This window comes from Heptranchias perlo, chromosome 40, assembly GCF_035084215.1.
Source record: "Heptranchias perlo isolate sHepPer1 chromosome 40, sHepPer1.hap1, whole genome shotgun sequence".
Classification (NCBI taxonomy): Eukaryota; Metazoa; Chordata; class Chondrichthyes; order Hexanchiformes; family Hexanchidae; genus Heptranchias; species Heptranchias perlo.
The window spans coordinates 830624-849603 of record NC_090364.1 but is presented as its reverse complement, the minus strand read 5'-3'; the positions used below and the strand labels follow the sequence as shown (position 1 = coordinate 849603).

Genomic DNA, 18980 nt, shown 5'->3' with positions numbered 1-18980 from the left:
AACCTAAAACCAGAGACCAGCCCAGTCCTTTGGCTTCCTCTCCTGCCGTGCAGCTCCCAGATGTGCCAACACACTATTACTGCACACTTGCTTATTCACTACTGCTGAAGCATGCATTTATGTGCAATGAAATGTAAAATTCTCATTTGATCCCAGTTTCAGAAACTTCACAGCTGGTTTAAAATTGCCTCCCATTGGCAAATATTTTTATTTTATCTGAAAAAGGCAACAATAAGCAGTGAGCAAATGGTGAAACCACAGCCAGCCACCTAAATGACCACCCCTGATAGCTCTCTCATTCCTGCTAGGTGGCCAGATCACCACAATAAGGCAAGCACCCCATCTCCATGCAAAAACTAAAAGGCAAGGTGTGCGAGACGCAGTCACTTTATGCCACACAGAACACACAAGATCCCTTTATACTCGGCTGCATTTCTAACACAGCTTCTCACTTCCCACAATATACAAACTCTGTGCAGCCCATCACTGCCTGAAACAAGAAGCAGACACCAGGGTTTGAACACAGATAAGAATGTGCACTTTCTGGTGATATGAAGTTGGGACCTCCAAACACTGGGCCATGTCTCTAAACGCCTTATATAAATGGGCAGTCTATTGATAATCAATGGGGTACAATCAAACTCAAGCACTGCTCCGTGCCATAAACCCTCAGTCCCTACATCACCAGCTTTATAATAAACTGACTTTACCACATATAGTGCGTCACTACACAGAGAAAAACCTTATGTAAGAAATGAACTACCACAGAATGTTGGCGAGCTGGCAGTAAGCTCTTGGCAGTTAAAACAGATTCTGCTGACATCCCCCCCACCACCCCCCCCCAACCAGGTAAAGCAGGTGCAATTTAGGATGAATTTAACTTGCTGACAGACACCTGTTACTGTGCACAGAAACCCTTTGCTCCACAACACCGCGCTGCGAGTCAGTCCTTGGAGAAACCACACAGAACCCCTCAATCACTGGACTGTCACCCCCAGACAGTGCAAGCGAGGGGGGTCTGTGTAAACCGGAGAAGAGATGAACTCAAATTGATGGAAGCTGATTGATGACCGTTGCAAGCCACTCTGGGCAGGTCCATTCTCGCCAGCCTGTGCTCCTCTGCCACTCCCCCGGGTTCTGAGCTCTGTTTTAGGAAGATTTCCACCGCACCACCACCAGAGTGGTGATCACTCCCAGAGTGAAGATGGTGACAGTCTGCCAGGTGGGCGTGCCCAGGAGAGCCTCCTGTCAAACAAAAATGGGTTAGACTAAAAGAGCCGGCTCCATTTACGTTGCTCCATCGCACATTCCTAAAAGCCTCAGACTAAGTGACTTGTGGGAAAACTTTGCACACAAAAGAACCAAAAGTCTCCACCCCAATGATCTGGATAACTGGGCCGTACACCTAGAGCTACAGTCAATCAGAACAGCTTCCACACACACGGCCATAGTGCAGCCAGCTCAGTGTTGGCAAGCCATCAGCTTATCACCAGGTGGATATGGTCGGTCACCTGGCCCCTCCATCCAGTCCCTCTTCGATCTAATTCAATTTTGCCACATAGTCCAGCATTCTATTTGATTTGTTGATTGGTCTCCAGTGTCACCACTGAGCTTATTTAGCATATTGGTACCAATGCTCCGGTGTGGCTCAGTAGGTAGTTCTCTCGCCTTCGAGGCAGAAGGTTGTGGGTTCAAGTCCCACTCCAGAGTTATAATCCAGGCTGACACTCCAGTGCAGTATTGAGGGAGTGCTACACTGTCAGAGGTGCTATCTTTCAGATGATATGTTAATCCAAGGCCCTGTTTGACACCTTGGGTGGATGTAAAAGATCCCATGACACTATTCGAAGAGGAGTTCTGCACCTATTGCTACCAACCCCAGTTCAGACGTGCCCACCTGTCGTTCACCTCCCGGGTAAACAGCTTAAGCTACTGTTTCCAGACACATTCCACAGGGAACAATCCCAATGTAACGTTTTAAGTGGACGGTATTGAAAGTTCTTCCTCCACCGTTACACATTACTGAAGCTCAGTGACAGGACTATTAACACTGGTCAGTCACAGGCCTATTATTAACCACACTGCGGATAGTGTTATCCAAAACACACTACCACATAATTAAATTATAAATTTAAATCCCACAGAAATGCAAGTGTGGACACTCACCCAACCCCCGTGCTCCTGAATCCAGCGAAGAATATTCTCCTGGATATATTCCATAGTCCAGCTGATTATGGTCTGGATCAGTTTTGGAATCTTCTGGCACACAGCCTATAAATAATTAGACATAATTCATTAGACACACATCTTAAAGGGATATTTCCGATAGCTACAGTAAGGTCGGCCAACAGCACTGAAATTAAACTCAGGTCCTGGGGTGAGACAACAGACACTGTGATAAGTGGAGAGAAGAGCAGCTGCTGTTATAGAAATGAGCAGCTCAGTCTGAACCTGACAGCAATCCAGAGGCTTGTCAAATGGGACATTCAACTGCGGATTGTTACCATCTAAAGGGACATAGCTTCCCATGAGTGAGCCCCACCCGACCCAGGGGGCACTGGACTGCAGGTGGAAATCCCAGCCTGAGTGACACATCTACTTGTCCCAGGGTTACCGACCCTCCAGGACTGGCCTGGAATCTGCGAGCAACGCCCCCCACCCCCACCCAAGGAGTAAAATCATTGGGGCATCAAAAAACCTTTATTAGTTATGAAAATATTGGAGATGGGAAAAGGCTGTTTGACTGGTAGCCCAAGAATCATCCAATCAGGTTACCAGAGTCGATCGCTTTCCAATTGGCAGGGAAGGCGGAGCACAGCGAGGATTGACATATCGGGCAACCAATGGCAGGAGCATGGGGGCGGGGCAATTGGAGGTCATGTGCTGAAACTTCCCAGAATACGTTCAGAGTTGGCAACCATAACCTGCCCTGGTCTTATTAACTAGTTAGCTAATGATTAACAAGTTGGGTAGTTAATGATGAACAGTGATCTGGAGCACTGCAGGCCCCATAACTCGAGCAGCAATTCAAATCCCAGGAGGTTTATTGCTGGATCATCAGAATACAGAGCGAGGTCCAAGAAAACAGACAGCTGGTGGAACAAAGATTAAAAGTTCCACACAATTCTACAGCATTGTAGTTCCTAATGTTTGAGCTGTTGCTGTTCCACACAGAACAGAGCCCCAGCAGCAAATTAGTTATCCACACTGATCGATTCACATAACACAAAGGAAGGAGGGAAGCTTGTGTAGGGTGTGACTGTAACTCCAAATCCAAGACATTTCCCTCCAATGCTACACTGTAGGCATGCAAAGTGTAACTGTGGTCCACACAGTACAACACAGAACGAAAGGGCACAGATAATTGCAGCAATCACTGGAGATTAATTTCCCAGATAAGCTTCTGATACCGTCACAAACAGCAGAGCTCAATAAAACTAGTTAAATCCCATCGCCTACACAGAAAACTGGAAGTAGGAACTTGTAATCCAAGACAAGCAATGGCAGCTTGGCCCATCGAAGCTCTTCCCTCTAGAACGCCAACTCTCCCATCAAACCATCTAACCTATCTGCCCCCCCTCTCCGCCCCACTTCTCCCTGCCCACACCACCCTTCCTCTCTCCCTCCCTGCGCACCCCCACCCAGCCCCTCCCCCTGCGCACCCCCACCCAGCCCCTCCCCCTGCGCACCCCCACCCAGCCCCCCTCTCTCTCCCGATGCATTAATCCCACTGGAGGGTTCAGAAGCAGGTTAGAAACTTTAGACTCTGTTTTATGTCTGTTGTTACCTGCCCCTCCCCTGGGTACCTGGGAATTACTGCCTCAATTACTGCCAATTATCAGGAAGCAATTTTATTTGGTGAGGTTTTGGCTAGAATATTTTGGACGTCACGCTAGTAATTTTGCATCTGAACAGCTCAACACCCCTTCCCCAGGCTGCTCCCAGAGTAAGGATTAGTTAGTTTGCTACTGCATCAACACCCACTGAAAGCAGCCCTACCTTTACAACAAGCTTGTAGGCAAAGTAGAAGAGAATCACCACTCGCCCCCAGTTAATGACTCCATCGGCAAACTGCTCCTTGGCCACTTTGAAAAACAACTCCTTGGGGCAGTCGCTGTCAATGTTGTTCATCATCCTGTGTGCGGGAGGAAGTTCAAATTAACCAGGCTCATTAGTATAACCATTAAACAGACTAGGATACAGGATACAAGGCTGGAATTGGACCGAGAAATTCAGTCACGGCAAACTACGAGAGCAAAGCCTGAGCATCAGATCTCAGCCACACCACTGGATTATACGTCAGCATTCCACAGAAATGCTTTGTTCACTTTAGGGTCTTTGCTTCTAGACTGAGGAGCTGACACCGAGCTTGCTTTCCATTGATGTGCGAGGAGATCTACAATGAAGGGTTAATAAGGTCCAAGGGCTGGCGTGCAGCGGATTCCTGGATATAGGATTGGAAAAGATCTGCACCCATCGCATGCTGTGGTCATTGCAGATTTTTTGAAATCACGGACTGCAACAAAATTCAGTGCAGCATTTTTTCAGAATCTAAGGCTGAAACCTTACAGGGTCCTCCTTTCACAAACAGGGATTCTGCACAACACATGCAGCCTGTGAAAAGACTGACATGAAATCATAACTGGTAAATATCATTCCGTATTCAATCCAGATTAACTGCTTTGAGAGGATTGGTTGCTTCAGCGAGTTAGGATTACTGTTCCTGAACCTCTGGGCTCAAATGTAGCCCCGATTGATGGGCTGAAAATCTCCCTGGAGGTTCAGGCTGAACCCAGTCCCCAATTCCCTCCACCTCCCCCTCAAGTGACCTACTACCGAAAGTCGATTCACCCAATGGTGTAAACAAGAATTGAACAAAGTGACGAGTAACGAGATGGTGTCTAGCAGTAATGAAGGCCGAGGCCTCAGTCCCCGGGCACTGGTTGATGGGCTGAAGCCTCTGCTGCTCCTCACCTCTGTAACTCTACGTTGCTGTCGAGGTCATCCCCAATCTGTCGCAGACAGATTGCAAGGCGCTTTAGGTTAGGGTTACACAGTTCATCGTCTTTACCCCCAAGCTTAGTGACGGTTAAAGGTGTTTTACAACCATCAGCATCTCGATTCGTCCGATCGACGATAAACCTGAAATTTTAAAAACCTCATTATTCTCCCAGAGTTATAACAGAAATTATAACACAGTAGGAGCCCATTCGCCCCATCGGCCCTCTGCTGGCATTAGGTCTTCACCTGGACCCAGATCTCACCCCATTTCCTTCGTTAGTGCAGTCTCTGATTCTCAGTGGCGAAACTAATGCCACAAATGTATTTGTCATTGGTTCAGTTAACACATCGGCTATCTTAAAAACAGTCACAGCTCAACATTCAAACTACATTTACTAAGTTACACCTTACGTGTGTCTTTATTCTACAAACACTGTCCCCTCATGTCCATATAACCCTCGACCTCTTTAACCAACCACTAAAACCCACTCCAGGCAACTCACTCCGGATTTTCCCAAACTCTTTTCCTACGGAGAACCAGCTGGCCATTGCCCGCTTCCTGACAATAAAACCCAAGACTGGGAGTGAAGCTCGGGCGTATTCCCAACACGCCGCACTAACTAACCTGCCGTTCCACGTCAACGCCACATTCCTGTCTTTGGGAGTGTGCAGCACTCCAAAATGAGCAATCCTGAAGGGAAAGCCAGTCATTTCCCATTTTCCTGAACTTGGAATAGCCTGGATAGGCTGCTGGGATAACTAGGAGCCAAGCAGTTCCCAACAATTAGCCTGAAATTTACCTCCGATCTATTTAGACCACCTCCCCACTAGGGGAATCTGAGTTGTAGCCTTAGAGGGACAGGCCATATTGGCACCTAAATTACCGCAAACGGACTCCAGACCACCCCTGACCAACACAACAGGTGAGCAAGTATTAAATAAAAACAAATCGGACACATACCCACGCAGAAGTATTTCGCCTGTACGCATGATCTGCTCGCTAACTTGGTCTAAAAGAGAAACAAAGTTAGGGAATGCTGCTAAATTCAACGAACAGTAATGCGACTACACACAAATACTAGCTATAGGATGCAGTACCTGCAGCTCTCTCCATGCGCGGAGAGGGGGTTCAAGGCGGAGAGGCGGAGGCGGTTTAAGGAGGAGTTTGTGATTTGGTGGTAAGGGCCACAATGCCACTGTGTGGATTTAGACGGAGCAGGTGATGGGAGGTACAGCCAGGCTGGGAAGGCTTCAGTAAAGGGCATCAAGTGAGCCAAGTTTCAATCAAATCCATGATGTCAATACAATAATCCACAATAAGCTCCTGGATGGCAAGGGCCACGTTTGTGAGTGAATGGATAATCTGGAGGGAAATGTGGAAAGGGGCAGAGTTCAAGGGGGAAGTGGTGGGTGGGGTGAGGAGGACGGGAAGGAGGTTGGCGAGATTAGCTCCCAGCAGGCACACTGAGCAGGAAGGTCAGAGAAAATGATGGAACAGTTGGAGTTACTTCCTGTAAGTAGGCAATGAGATACCTCAATGGGCTCTTCAGGGAATACAGGGGCCCAGGGGAATTACAGGGACATAAATTCCTCCAGTTCTAGTTCCTTTATAGCTGACATCTTGTTCCCAGTGCTGCTCTGAATGACACTCAGAACAGCACAAGCTCTATTTCCCCACTGGAAATGATTGAACTCTGTCCTGTTCTATGAAATAGGACAGTGAATTCAGCAGGGGAGCCAATCTACTGCTCCCTTGCATTCTCCCCCACCCAGGAGAGGAGGCTAATTCACAAAGTGGAGAGGCAGGAACTGGAGAAATGGTGTGGAGAAACCTAAATTACAAGAAATGCCTTTCAAAATTGCTTGCCCCAAAGATCAGCAGTAAATCATTAATTTTCCCGGATTACACAGGTACTGAAAGTATTTACTGGCATCTGAGTCACCCCTTAGAACACCTGTCATGCTTCGAGACTAAACTTGCTGCAGAACCTCCCTTCATTGAAACGAATGGAGCTTGCTGGTCCCAGACTGGGGAAGGGAGACATCAGTCTTGTGCTCCTCATTCAGAAAAAAACCAAATGGTCAAATTAATATAAAATATCTGAGAACATAAAGCACAAATTACAGCTGGACGACCTTACAAAAGGAAAAAAAGAGAAAAGAAAACCAGTCAGTTTATGTTAGTTTTTCCTGGCCTCTTGTGCATTCTCCACTCCCTTCACCCCACCATTGGCAGCCGTGCCTTCAGCCATCTAGACCCCAAGCTCTGGAACAACCCCCACCCAAAAAACCTCCTCTCTTCCTCCTTTAAGACACTCCTTAAAAACCTACCTCTTTGACTAAGCATTTGGTCACCTGTCTGAATATCTCCTTTGGCTCTGTCAATTTTTGTCTGATAACGCTCCTGTGAAACGCCTTAGGAGGTTTTACTATATTATAGGCGCTATATAAATGCAAGTTGTGGTTGAGATAACCCGGAAAGGAGTTGAGATTAGAGGATGCAGTGAGCTCCCATTGTAGAACTTCCAGCAATCAGCCTCTCTCCAGGAAGTGTCTCTCGAAACCACTTTCCCCCAGAGTACCAGAGAAGTTGCCTAAAAGGGACAGGCCAGATTAAACACAGCTCCACTAGAGCACCAAAATGTGCTCTAGCCCACTCATCCTTAAAACCATGGGGCATCAGCTAGTTTATGAACAGAGGTCATGGAACAAACAGAATATTAGATTAAATGGAATTGCAATGTTCCAGTCACACACCAGCACGTCGCCCAGCAGGAAGAATGTAAATGAGACAGTAGGTTTGTGTTTCCTGCAATCGTGGCCCTTTGATCAGAGAGGTGGCTGAGGCTGTATTACAGGACAAATATGAAACCCGGTCACTGGGCAGAAAACTACATGGCACGAGGCCCAGGAAATGTTATTTTTGAATGTAATTCTGAACATACACCAGCCTTGTGCGTGCAGACATCACTGCAGCTTTACAGAGGACACCATTCCTGGCTTCAATTCAGTGCCTTGACAAGGAATTAACCCACAAACAGGAGCAAGGCGTGGTTTCTTAAACACACTGTCGTGTGCAGAAGTTAGAATCACTGCTGGGTACATCTTTTAGGTGAGAAGTTTAACATCAGTTTAAGAGTGCCCTAAACAAACACCAAGAACAGATCAACTGGCCATTGATTTATTGGCTGTTTGTGGGGCCTTGCTATGTGCAGATTGGCTGCTGCATTTGCCTACATAGGATTTATTCACTGGGTGTGAAGGGCTTTGGGACATCCTTAGCATGTGACAAAATGCTATATAAATCCAACTTCTTCCTTAAATCTGACCCCATAGCTTAGCTATCCACCTACAAATGGGCATAAAATGCTCCATTCTTGTCTCACATATTAATCCACTCCATTAAATACTCCATCACTAAGGTCATCCCAAGACTGATCACCGTAAAACACAGGAATAGTCCAATGAGAAATGGTCACTCAATCCATCAAGAATGAGGAAGAAACACTGAGCCCAGAGAAAAAAGCTAATTTGAAAGTTTGCACCAATGGAAGCCTATGACGATGCTGAGAGGATGTTACCCCTCATGGGGGAACCCGAAACTAGGAGGCATAGTCTCAGAATAAGGGTAAGGAATCTTACAACACCAGGTTATAGTCCAACAATTTTATTTTAAAATCACAAGCTTTCGGAGATTATCCCCTTCGTCAGGTGAATGAGTAAAAGATTCTCAAATCACATATCTTATATTAGGCTGGGACACCATCACACCAATCAAAAGGTGTCGTTGTTGTTCAAACAGGCCAGTCACGGAGAACAGCACGTCCCAGTACACTGGATATACATTGTGTCAATTACACAGACAGAAAGAAAGAAACCCAAATGGCAGAGAGAGAGAGTGAATGAATATTAAAACACAGAACTTTTTTTTCCCTTTTTGCTGGTGGGGTTACGTGTAGCGTGACATGAACCCAAGATCCCAGTTGAGGCCGTCCTCATGGGTGCGGAACTTGGCTATCAACTTCTGCTCGACGATTTTGCGTTGTCGTGTGTCTCGAAGGCCGCCTTGGAGAACGCTGACCCGAAGATCAGTGGCTGAATGTCCTTGACTGCTAAAGTGTTCCCTGACTGGGAGGGAACCCTCCTGTCTGGTGATTGTTGCGCGGTGTCCGTTCATCCGTTGTCGCAGTGTCTGCATGGTCTCGCCAATGTACCATGCTCCGGGGCATCCTTTCCTGCAACGTATGAGGTAGACAATGTTGGCCGAGTCACAGGAGTATGAACCATGTACCTGGTGGGTGGTGTCCTCTCGTGTGATGGTGGTATCTGTGTCGATGATCTGGCATGTCTTGCAGAGGTTGCCGTGGCAGGGTTGTGTGGTGTCGTGGACGCTGTTCTCCTGAAAGCTGGGTAATTTGCTGCGAACGATGGTCTGTTTGAGGTTGGGTGGCTGTTTGAAGGCGAGTAGTGGAGGCGTGGGGATGGCCTTAGCGAGGTGTTCGTCGTCATCGATGACATGTTGAAGGCTGCGGAGAACATGGTGTAGTTTCTCCGCTCCGGGGAAGTACTGGACGACAAAGGGTACTCTGTTGGTTGCGTCCCGTGTTTGTCTTCTGAGGAGGTCTATGCGATTCTTCGCTGTGGCCCGTCGGAACTGTCGATCGACAAGTCGAGCGTCATATCCCGTTCTTACGAGGGCGTCTTTCAGCGTCTGTAGGTGTCCATCGCGTTTCTCCTCGTCTGAGCAGATTCTGTGTATTCGTAGGGCCTGTCCATAGGGGATGGCCTCTTTGACGTGGTTGGGGTGGAAGCTGGAAAAGTGGAGCATCGTGAGGTTGTCCGTGGGCTTGCGGTACAGTGAGGTGCTGAGGTGCCCGTCTTTGATGGAGATTTGTGTGTCCAAGAAAGAAACCGATTCTGAGGAGTAGTCCATGGTGAGTTTGATGGTGGGATGGAACTTGTTGATGTTATCGTGTAGTCTCTTCAGTGATTCTTCGCCGTGGGTCCATAGGAAGAAAATGTCGTCGATGTATCTGGTGTATAGCGTTGGTTGGAGATCCTGTGCAGTGAAGAAGTCGTGCTCAAACTTGTGCATGAAAATGTTGGCATATTGGGGTGCGAATTTGGTCCCCATGGCTGTTCCGTGTGTTTGGGTAAAGAACTGGTTATCGAAGGTGAAGTCATTGTGATCCAGGATGAAGCGGATGAGTTGTAGGATGGCGTCTGGAGATTGGCTGTTGTTGGTGTTGAGTACTGAGGCTGTTGCAGCGATGCCGTCATCGTGGGGGATACTGGTGTAGAGTGCCGAGACGTCCATCGTAGTGAGAAGTGTTCCTGGTTCAACTGGTCCGTGGGTGCTGAGTTTTTGTAGGAAGTCTGTAGTGTCGCGACAGAAGCTGGGGGTTCCCTGTACGATGGGTTTCAGGATGCCCTCGACGTATCCAGAGAGGTTCTCACACAGGGTTCCGTTGCCTGATACGATAGGACGTCCGGGTGTGTTGGCTTTGTGTATCTTTGGGAGGCAGTAGAAGTCTCCCACGCGGGGAGTACGTGGGAAGAGAGCACGTAGGATGCTTTGAAGGTCTGGATTGAAGGTCTTGATCAGTTTGTTGAGCTGGTGGGTGTGTTCTTTGGTCGGATCTGCGGGTAACTGTCTGTAGTGTTCCTGATTGTCCAGTTGTCGGTATGCTTCTTTGCAATAGTCCGTTCTGTTCTGTATGACGATGGATCCTCCTTTGTCCGCTGGTTTGATGACGATGTTGCGGATGGTCTTGAGAGCGTCGATGACGTTGCGTTGTGCTCGGGTGACATTCTGGACTGTCTTGTGAGTGCGGCTGATGAATCTGGCATTGACGCATTTCCTGACAGCTTGAGCATACATGTCAAGCTTAGGGCAGCGACCCTCCGGAGGAGTCCAGTTTGACTCTTTCTTCTTCGGTTGCTGTACTGCGGATCCCTCTGTCTGCTGTTCCGGATCGTTGATTGTCTCATTGGGCTCGCTGCTGAAATCTTGGGATTTGTGGAAGAATTCCCGGAGTCTCATTCTCCTGATGAATTCCTCTGTGTCTGCCGCAAGACCGATGGGGTACGAATACACAGGATCTGCTCAGACGAGGAGGAACGCGATGGACACCTACAGACGCTGAAAGACGCCATCGTAAGAACGGGATATGACGCTCGACTTGTCGATCGACAGTTCCGACAGGCCACAGCGAAGAATCGCATAGACCTCCTCAGAAGACAAACACGGGACGCAACCAACAGAGTACCCTTCGTCGTCCAGTACTTCCCCGGAGCGGAGAAACTACACCATGTTCTCCGCAGCCTTCAACATGTCATCGATGACGACGAACACCTCGCTAAGGCCATCCCCACGCCTCCACTACTCGCCTTCAAACAGCCACCCAACCTCAAACAGACCATCGTTCGCAGCAAATTACCCAGCTTTCAGGAGAACAGCGTCCACGACACCACACAACCCTGCCACAGCAACCTCTGCAAGACATGCCAGATCATCGACACGGATACCACCAACACACGAGAGGACACCACCCACCAGGTACATGGTTCATACTCCTGTGACTCAGCCAACGTTGACTACCTCATACGTTGCAGGAAAGGATGCCCCGGAAGCATGGTACATTGGCGAGACCATGCAGACACTGCGACAACGGATGAACGGACACCGCGCAACAATTGCCAGACAGGAGGGTTCCCTCCCAGTCGTGGAACACTTCAGCAGTCAAGGACATTCAGCCACTGATCTTCAGGTCAGCGTTCCCCAAGGCGGCCTTCGAGACACACGACAACGCAAAATCGTCGAGCAGAAGTTGATAGCCAAGTTCCGCACCCATGAGGACGGCCTCAACCGGGATCTTGGGTTCATGTCACGCTACACGTAACCCCACCAGCAAAAAGGGAAAAAAAAGTTATGTGTTTAAATATTCTCTTTCTCTCTGCCATTTGGGTCTTTTTCTTTCTGTCTGTGTAATTGACACAATGTATATCCAGTGTACTGGGACGTGCTGTTCTCCGTGACTGGCCTGTTTGAATAACAACGACACCTTTTGATTGGTGTGATGCTGTCCCAGCCTAATATAAGATATGCGATTTGAGAATCTTTCACTCATTCACCTGACGAAGGGGATAATCTCCGAAAGCTTGTGATTTTAAAATAAAATTGTTGGACTATAACCTGGTGTTCTAAGATTCCTTACATTTGTCCACCCCAGTCCATCACCGGCATCTCCACATCAGAATAAGGGGTTTAAGACAGAAATGAGGAGGAATTTCTTCTCCCAGAGGGTCTTGAATCTTTGGAATTCTTTACCCAAAAAAGCTGTGGAGGCTGAGTCATTGAATACATTCAAGGCTGAGTTAGACAAATTTTTATCAGCAACGGAGTCAAAGGATATGGGGAAAGGGCAGGAAAGTGGAGTTGAGGTAAAAATCAGATCAGCCATGATCTCATTAAATGGCGGAGCAGGCTCGAGGGGCCGAATGGCCGACTCCTGCTCCTATCTTTTATGGACCAGGAAAGATCTGTTTATTGAAATGCTCTGGTCACCGAGCAACACCAGCGTCGCAGAACTTCACTCGGGCAATGGCTGGGGACAGCTAAGATTTCCAGTCCTGATCGGGGGCGGGGGCAGGAAGTGGGGGGTCTGAGGGGGGACAGGTGCTCACCCCCCGGGAGAAGGGCTGGATGGGGGACAGGTTTCCCCCCGCCCCCCGGGTTTCTCCTCCCTCCCCGGCCCCCCCGGGTTGAAGGGCCGGGTTTCTCCTCCCCCCCCCCCCCCGGGTTGAAGGGCCGGGTTTCTCCCCCCTCCCCCCCCCGGGTTGAAGGGCCGGGTTTCTCCTCCCCCCCCCCCCCGGGTTGAAGGGCCGGGTTTCTCCTCCCCCCCCCCCGGGTTGAAGGGCCGGGTTTCTCTCCCCCCCCCCCCCCCCCGGGTTGAAGGGCCGGGTTTCTCCTCCCCCCCCCCCGGGTTGAAGGGCCGGGTTTCTCCTCCCCCCTCCGGGTTGAAGGGCCGGGTTTCTCCCCCCTCCCCCCCGGGTTGAAGGGCCGGGTTTCTCCCCCCTCCCCCCCCGGGTTGAAGGGCCGGGTTTCTCCCCCCTCCCCCCCCGGGTTGAAGGCCGGGTTTCTCCTCCCCCCCCCCCCGGGTTGAAGGGCCGGGTTTCTCCTCCCCCCCCCCCCGGGTTGAAGGGCCGGGTTTCTCCTCCCCCCCCCCCGGGTTGAAGGGCCGGGTTTCTCCTCCCCCCCCCCGGTTGAAGGGCCGGGTTTCTCCTCCCCCCTCCGGGTTGAAGGGCCGGGTTTCTCCCCCCTCCCCCCCCCGGGTTGAAGGGCCGGGTTTCTCCCCCCTCCCCCCCCCGGGTTGAAGGGCCGGGTTTCTCCCCCCTCCCCCCCCCGGGTTGAAGGGCCGGGTTTCTCCCCCCTCCCCCCCCGGGTTGAAGGGCCGGGTTTCTCCCCCCTCCCCCCCCCGGGTTGAAGGGCCGGGTTTCTCCCCCCTCCCCCCCCGGGTTGAAGGGCCGGGTTTCTCCCCCCTCCCCCCCCGGGTTGAAGGGCCGGGTTTCTCCCCCCTCCCCCCCCCGGGTTGAAGGGCCGGGTTTCTCCCCCCTCCCCCCTCCCCCCCCGGGTTGAAGGGCCGGGTTACTCCCCCCGTGGTGATTTTTTTCCTTACCCATTTTCCGCGGTTCTGTAACCGCCTCAGGCCCAGGGCCGCTTTTGTTCCTCCTTCTCTGCCCAGACTGGCCCTCGGCCTCCCCGCAACCGCAATCCCCGGCCTCTGCCATCTCCATTCCCGAACTCCGCACCTCCTCCACCGGCCCCGAGCCTCTCAGGCCGCGCGCTACCCGCTGTTGCTAAGGTGGAGTGCGCACGCGCGACTCCGCCCCGAGCTTATGAAGAGTTCCTAATATATGCAAGCCCCGCCCCCTGACGGCGACCGCCGGTGATTACATCATCATTTGTTAATATTCACCACGTGCCTTCTAACAAACCACGCCCCTCACTCGGATATTCTAATTACCTCACCTGCAGCTCCGCCCCTTATTAACATATTATAATCAGTCCTCCCCTTGATGTCGATGGTGGGCTCGGGTTGACGAGTGGAAACAATCTGACACCAGGTGAGAGTCACAAGCTTTCGGAGGCTTCCTCCTTCGTTTCAATCGGCTGAAAGGGTTCAACAGAAGCCTTCGGCCCCGCCCATCAGGCAATGTTTCCCCCCAGTGTATCCCAGCAATGTCCCCCCCCCCCCAGCAATGTCCCCCCCCCCCCCCCCAGCAATGTCCCCCCCCCCAGCAATGTCCCCCCCCCCCCAGCAATGTCCCCCCCCCCCCCAGCAATGTCCCCCCCCCCCCAGCAATGTCCCCCCCCCCAGCAATGTCCCCCCCCCCCAGCAATGTCCCCCCCCCCCCAGCAATGTCCCCCCCCCCCAGCAATGTCCCCCCCCCAGCAATGTCCCCCCCCCCCCCAGCAATGTCCCGTCCCCCCCAGCAATGTCCCCCCCCCCCAGCAATGTCCCCCCCCCCCCCAGCAATGTCCCCCCCCCCAGCAATGTCCCCCCCCCCAGCAGTGTCCCCCCCAGCGCCGTCCCCCAGCGCCGTCTCCCCAGCGCCGTCACCCCAGCACCGTCCCCCCAGCGTCCCCCCAGCACCGTCCCCCAGCGTCCCCCCAGCACCGTCCCCCCAGCGTACCCCCAGCACCGTCCCCCCAGCGTACCCCCAGCAATGTCCCCCCAGCAGCCTCAGGTTCAGTTATTAACCTGGATGTTGCCCCAACCACTCAGGAAAAAAGTTCAAATTTTATAATAATTTCCTGGATGTTGAAACTTGTGAAAGAATTGATGGGAAATTTTCCTACATAACAACAGTGACGACACTTCAAACAAAGTATTTCATTCGTTGAGAAGGGTTTTGGAACATCCTGAGGATGTGCAAGGTGCTATATCAATGAAGTTCTTTCTTTCCACTTGTTCCTGACTGCTGCCCCGAGGATAGCCTGCCTCTGGTGCTGTCAGTCGTGCTTTGTGAGGTGCAGGCCTGTTAATATTGCATACTCCATTGAATACTCTGTTGGCCTGAGGATAGGTTGAATTAAGTTTGTTGAACAGGGACTGGGAATTGCACTTCATGACCTTGTGATGTGAAAAGGAGATTGGACCCATAATGGAATTGGCACGAGAGAGTCACTGTGTTTGGGACTTTGTACTGAAGCAGAGGTGGCAATGCACATTGAAGGAACTCAGCAGAGATTGGATAAGATTAATATTTGGTGTGTATTTGAGAAAGAAAGATTGACATTTATGTGCACCTCATCACATCTCAGACAAAAATTTGCATAAAATGTTGTGAAATTGTAAATGTGTTTTAAGGAGATGGCTCATGATTCCGCTACACCCAGCGAAGAGAGCAAATTTTAGCCACTCAAAGCAATTCACATTTTTAAAAATTTGTTCATGGGATGTGGGCATCGCTGGGGAGGCCGGCATTTATTGCCCATCCCTAATTGCCCTCGAGAAGGTGGTGGTGAGCCGCTTTCTTGAACCGCTGCAGTCTGTGTGGTGAAGGTTCTCCCACAGTGCTGTTAGGAAGGGAGTTCCAGGATTTTGACCCAGCGACGATAAAGGGACGGCGATATATTTCCAAGTCGGGATGGTGTGTGACTTGGAGGGGAACAGGCAGGTGGTGTTGTTCCCATGTGCCTGCTGCCCTTGTCCTTCTAGGTGGTAGAGGTCGCAGGTTTGGGAGGTGCTGTCGAAGAAGCCTTGGCGAGTTGCTGCAGTGCATCCTGTGGATGGTACACACTGCAGCCACAGTGCGCCGGTGGTGAAGGGAGTGAATGTTTAGGGTGGTGGATGGGTGACAATCAAGCGGGCTGCTTTGTCCTGGATGGTGTCGAGCTTCATGAGTGTTGTTGGAGCTGCACTCATCCAAGCAAGTGGAGAGTATTCCATCACACTCCTGACTTGTGCCTTGTAGATGGTGGAAAGGCCTTGGGAGTCAGAAGGTGAGTCACTCGTCGCAGAATACCCAGCCTCTGACCTGCTCTTGTAGCCACAGTATTTATATGGCTGGTCCAGTTAAGTTTCTGGTCAATGGTGACCCCCAGGATGTTGATGGTGGGGATTCAGCGATGGTAATGCCGTTGAATGTCAAGGGGAGATGGTTAGACTCTCTCTTGTTGGAGATGGTCATTGCCTGGCACTTGTCTGGCGCGAATGTTACTTGCCACTTATCAGCCCAAGCCTGGATGTTGTCCAGGTCTTGCTGCATGCGGGCTCGGACTGCTTCATTATCTGAGGGTTGTGAATGGAACTGAACACTGTGCAGTCATCAGCGAACATCCCCATTTCTGACCTTATGATGGAGGGAGGGTCATTGATGAAGCAGCTGAAGATGGTTGGGCCTAGGACACTGCCCTGAGGAACTCCTACAGCAATGTCCTGGGGCTGAGATCATTGTTTATTTTGAATGCGCAATGACTGTTATTACGTGGAGAAACATGGCAGCCATTTTGCACAGCCAGGTCCCACAGGCAGCAGTGAGAAGAATGACCAATTAATGTGTAATGTGGGACAGAGGCCTGGCACAAATTGGAATCCATCAGAGACAAAAAAAAACTTTGTGTGACAGTAAAGTGTTGATGTCAGCTTGGCTCAGTGGTATCCGGAGTCAGAAGGTGGTGCGTTCAATTTAGGCTGACACCGTCGGAGGGTCGGTACCGAGGGAGCGCCGCACTGTCGGAGGGTCGGTACCGAGGGAGCGCCGCACTGTCGGAGGGTCGGTACCGAGGGAGCGCCGCACTGTCGGAGGTGCCGTCATTGATGGAACGTTAAATCTGTCTGCCCTCTCAGGTGGATGTAAATTATACCAGAGACACGATTGGAAGAAGAGCAGGGCGTTCTCTCCCAGTTCTGGCCACATTCATCCCATAACCAACATCTCCAAACACAGATTTATTGGTCATTTACTTCAGTGCTATTTATGGCACCTTTCTGTGTGCAAATTGGCTGCTGCATTTGCCTATGCAACAACAACTTGAATTTATATAGTGCCTTAAACACAGAAAAACATCCCATAACACTTAAACAATGGTGACTGCATTTCAAAAGTAATTAATTGGCTGTGAAACACTTTGGGTCACCTGACGATGTGGAAGGAATGTTATGTTGTTGCTTTTTAAAGTTTTGAGGAACCAGGAAATATCATCGTGGGAAAAGGGTGAGTGAAAGAAGAAAATAATTTCATCAGAGAATAGAAACTGAAAGTTGGGATAAACAAAGAGAAACATCACTACAGAGGAATTAAAATGAATCCTGGAAACACCCACTGGGTCAGTCAGCATCAGAAAGAGGAAATTACTGGCAGTGAGTCCATTTTGATCTCTGAATCTGAAGTCACCATTTTGTCCTCAGTCGGTGCTGTTTCACGTGGCTGTTCTGTGTATTTTATATTCAAAATCCCTCTACCACCCACTCGGGGCAGCTAGAGATGGGCAATAAATGTTCCCTGGTCAGCGCCAGCCACATCCATACAAGAAATAAAAAGAACCTTCACGCTTTCTGCCAATGAAATGTAAATGAGGCACATTCAAGAGCTTTCTCAGAGCTAAGCTTCACAGTAGATTGTCGGGGACTGGCACAAATTCCAGCTCCGCCACACGTACGATCTAGGGTTCAGTGGCATCAGTCGCTGCTGTAGTGGGTTCCAGGTCTCACACTGTCCAATATCTGCGATCGTGCAACCCAGTGGGGTAACAGTCTGTTATTAACTGTGCCACCTAACTTAGTGTCATCAACAAACTTGGACATACAGCTCTCTATTCCTTCAACTAAGTGAAAACCTGAGGCCCCAGAACAGATCCCTGGGGGCCATGACTAGTCGTATCCAGCCAAATGGATGGTGGAGCGGAGGGAGTGAACTGGGACATACACCTGAAATGGGACAGTCAGATGGGAGAGGGGAGAAACAAGGCTGGGGAGAGATTTGCAGTTTATTTCAGCCAGGTTCTCCTGCTAAGACTCTGCTGGGTGGGTAGGTTATTGCTGCAACTCGAATCTCACCTCTTCACCCAGCCATAACAAAGGCAACAACAGCAGCATCCTTCCCTCCTCTCTGTACATACTCTGCACCCGCACCAACTGTGTTAAAATGAGCTTCCCCATGGGAATACCCCATACTTCCGCATTTTGAAGAAGGACCAATGGGGGGGGGGGGTTTCCAGATGGGTCGGACTGAACCAGAGGCACTCAGCACCCAACTGCCAATAGTCCCACACCAGAATTTACAGGCAGAGGCACACATTACATTACCTGAACCTGTCAGAAGAACAGAACAGAGCCTGTAATTTACAAGAGACTCCGTGACTGAGCTCTGTGACATGCTCCAACCAGGGACGCAGCCAAGCACCTCCGCAGACAGCAAGGTCACAGCCACCCTGAACATGCTGAGGGAAGTAAGGGTGGAAATTGCGGAGGTTCTGGCCACAATCTTTCAATCCTCCTTGAATATGGGAGTGGTGCCAGAGGACTGGAGGATTGCAAATGTTACACTCCTGTTCAAAAAAGGGGAGAGGGAAAAACCCGGCAATTACAGGCCAGTCAGTCGAACGTCGGTGGTGGGGAAACTTTTAGAGATAATAATCCGGACAAAATTAATTGGCACTTGGAAAAGTATAGGTTAATAAATGAAAGTCAGCACGGATTTGTTAAAGGCAAATCGTGTTTGACAAACTTGATCGAGTTCTTTGATGAAGTAACGGAGAGGGTTGAGGAGGGCAGTGCGGTTGATGTTGTGTATATGGACTTTCAAAAGGCGTTTGTTAAAGTGCCACATAATAGACTTGTTAACAAAATTGAAACCCATGGGATTAAAGGGGCAGTGGCAGCTTGGATAGAAAATCGGCTAAAGCAGAGAGTAGAGGTGAACGGTTATTTTTCAGACTGGAGGAAGTTTACAGTGGTGATCCCCAGGGGTCA

The 18980-nt window shown here is 50.3% G+C and overlaps 1 protein-coding gene across 1 annotated transcript; it reads right to left on the bottom strand.

Annotated features, from left to right (window-relative positions):
- Window positions 1-177: 177 nt before the first annotated feature.
- Window positions 178-13866, bottom strand: LOC137305447 (apoptosis regulator BAX-like). The gene is made up of 6 exons (XM_067974268.1): window positions 13680-13866; window positions 5963-6011; window positions 4975-5142; window positions 4000-4135; window positions 2167-2271; window positions 178-1245 (listed from the first exon to the last, which is right to left on the bottom strand). The coding sequence occupies exons 1-6, from the start codon at window positions 13795-13797 to the stop codon at window positions 1150-1152; spliced, it is 672 nt and encodes a 223-aa protein (XP_067830369.1). The 5' UTR covers window positions 13798-13866; the 3' UTR covers window positions 178-1149.
- Between the last annotated feature and the right edge of the window lie 5114 nt (window positions 13867-18980).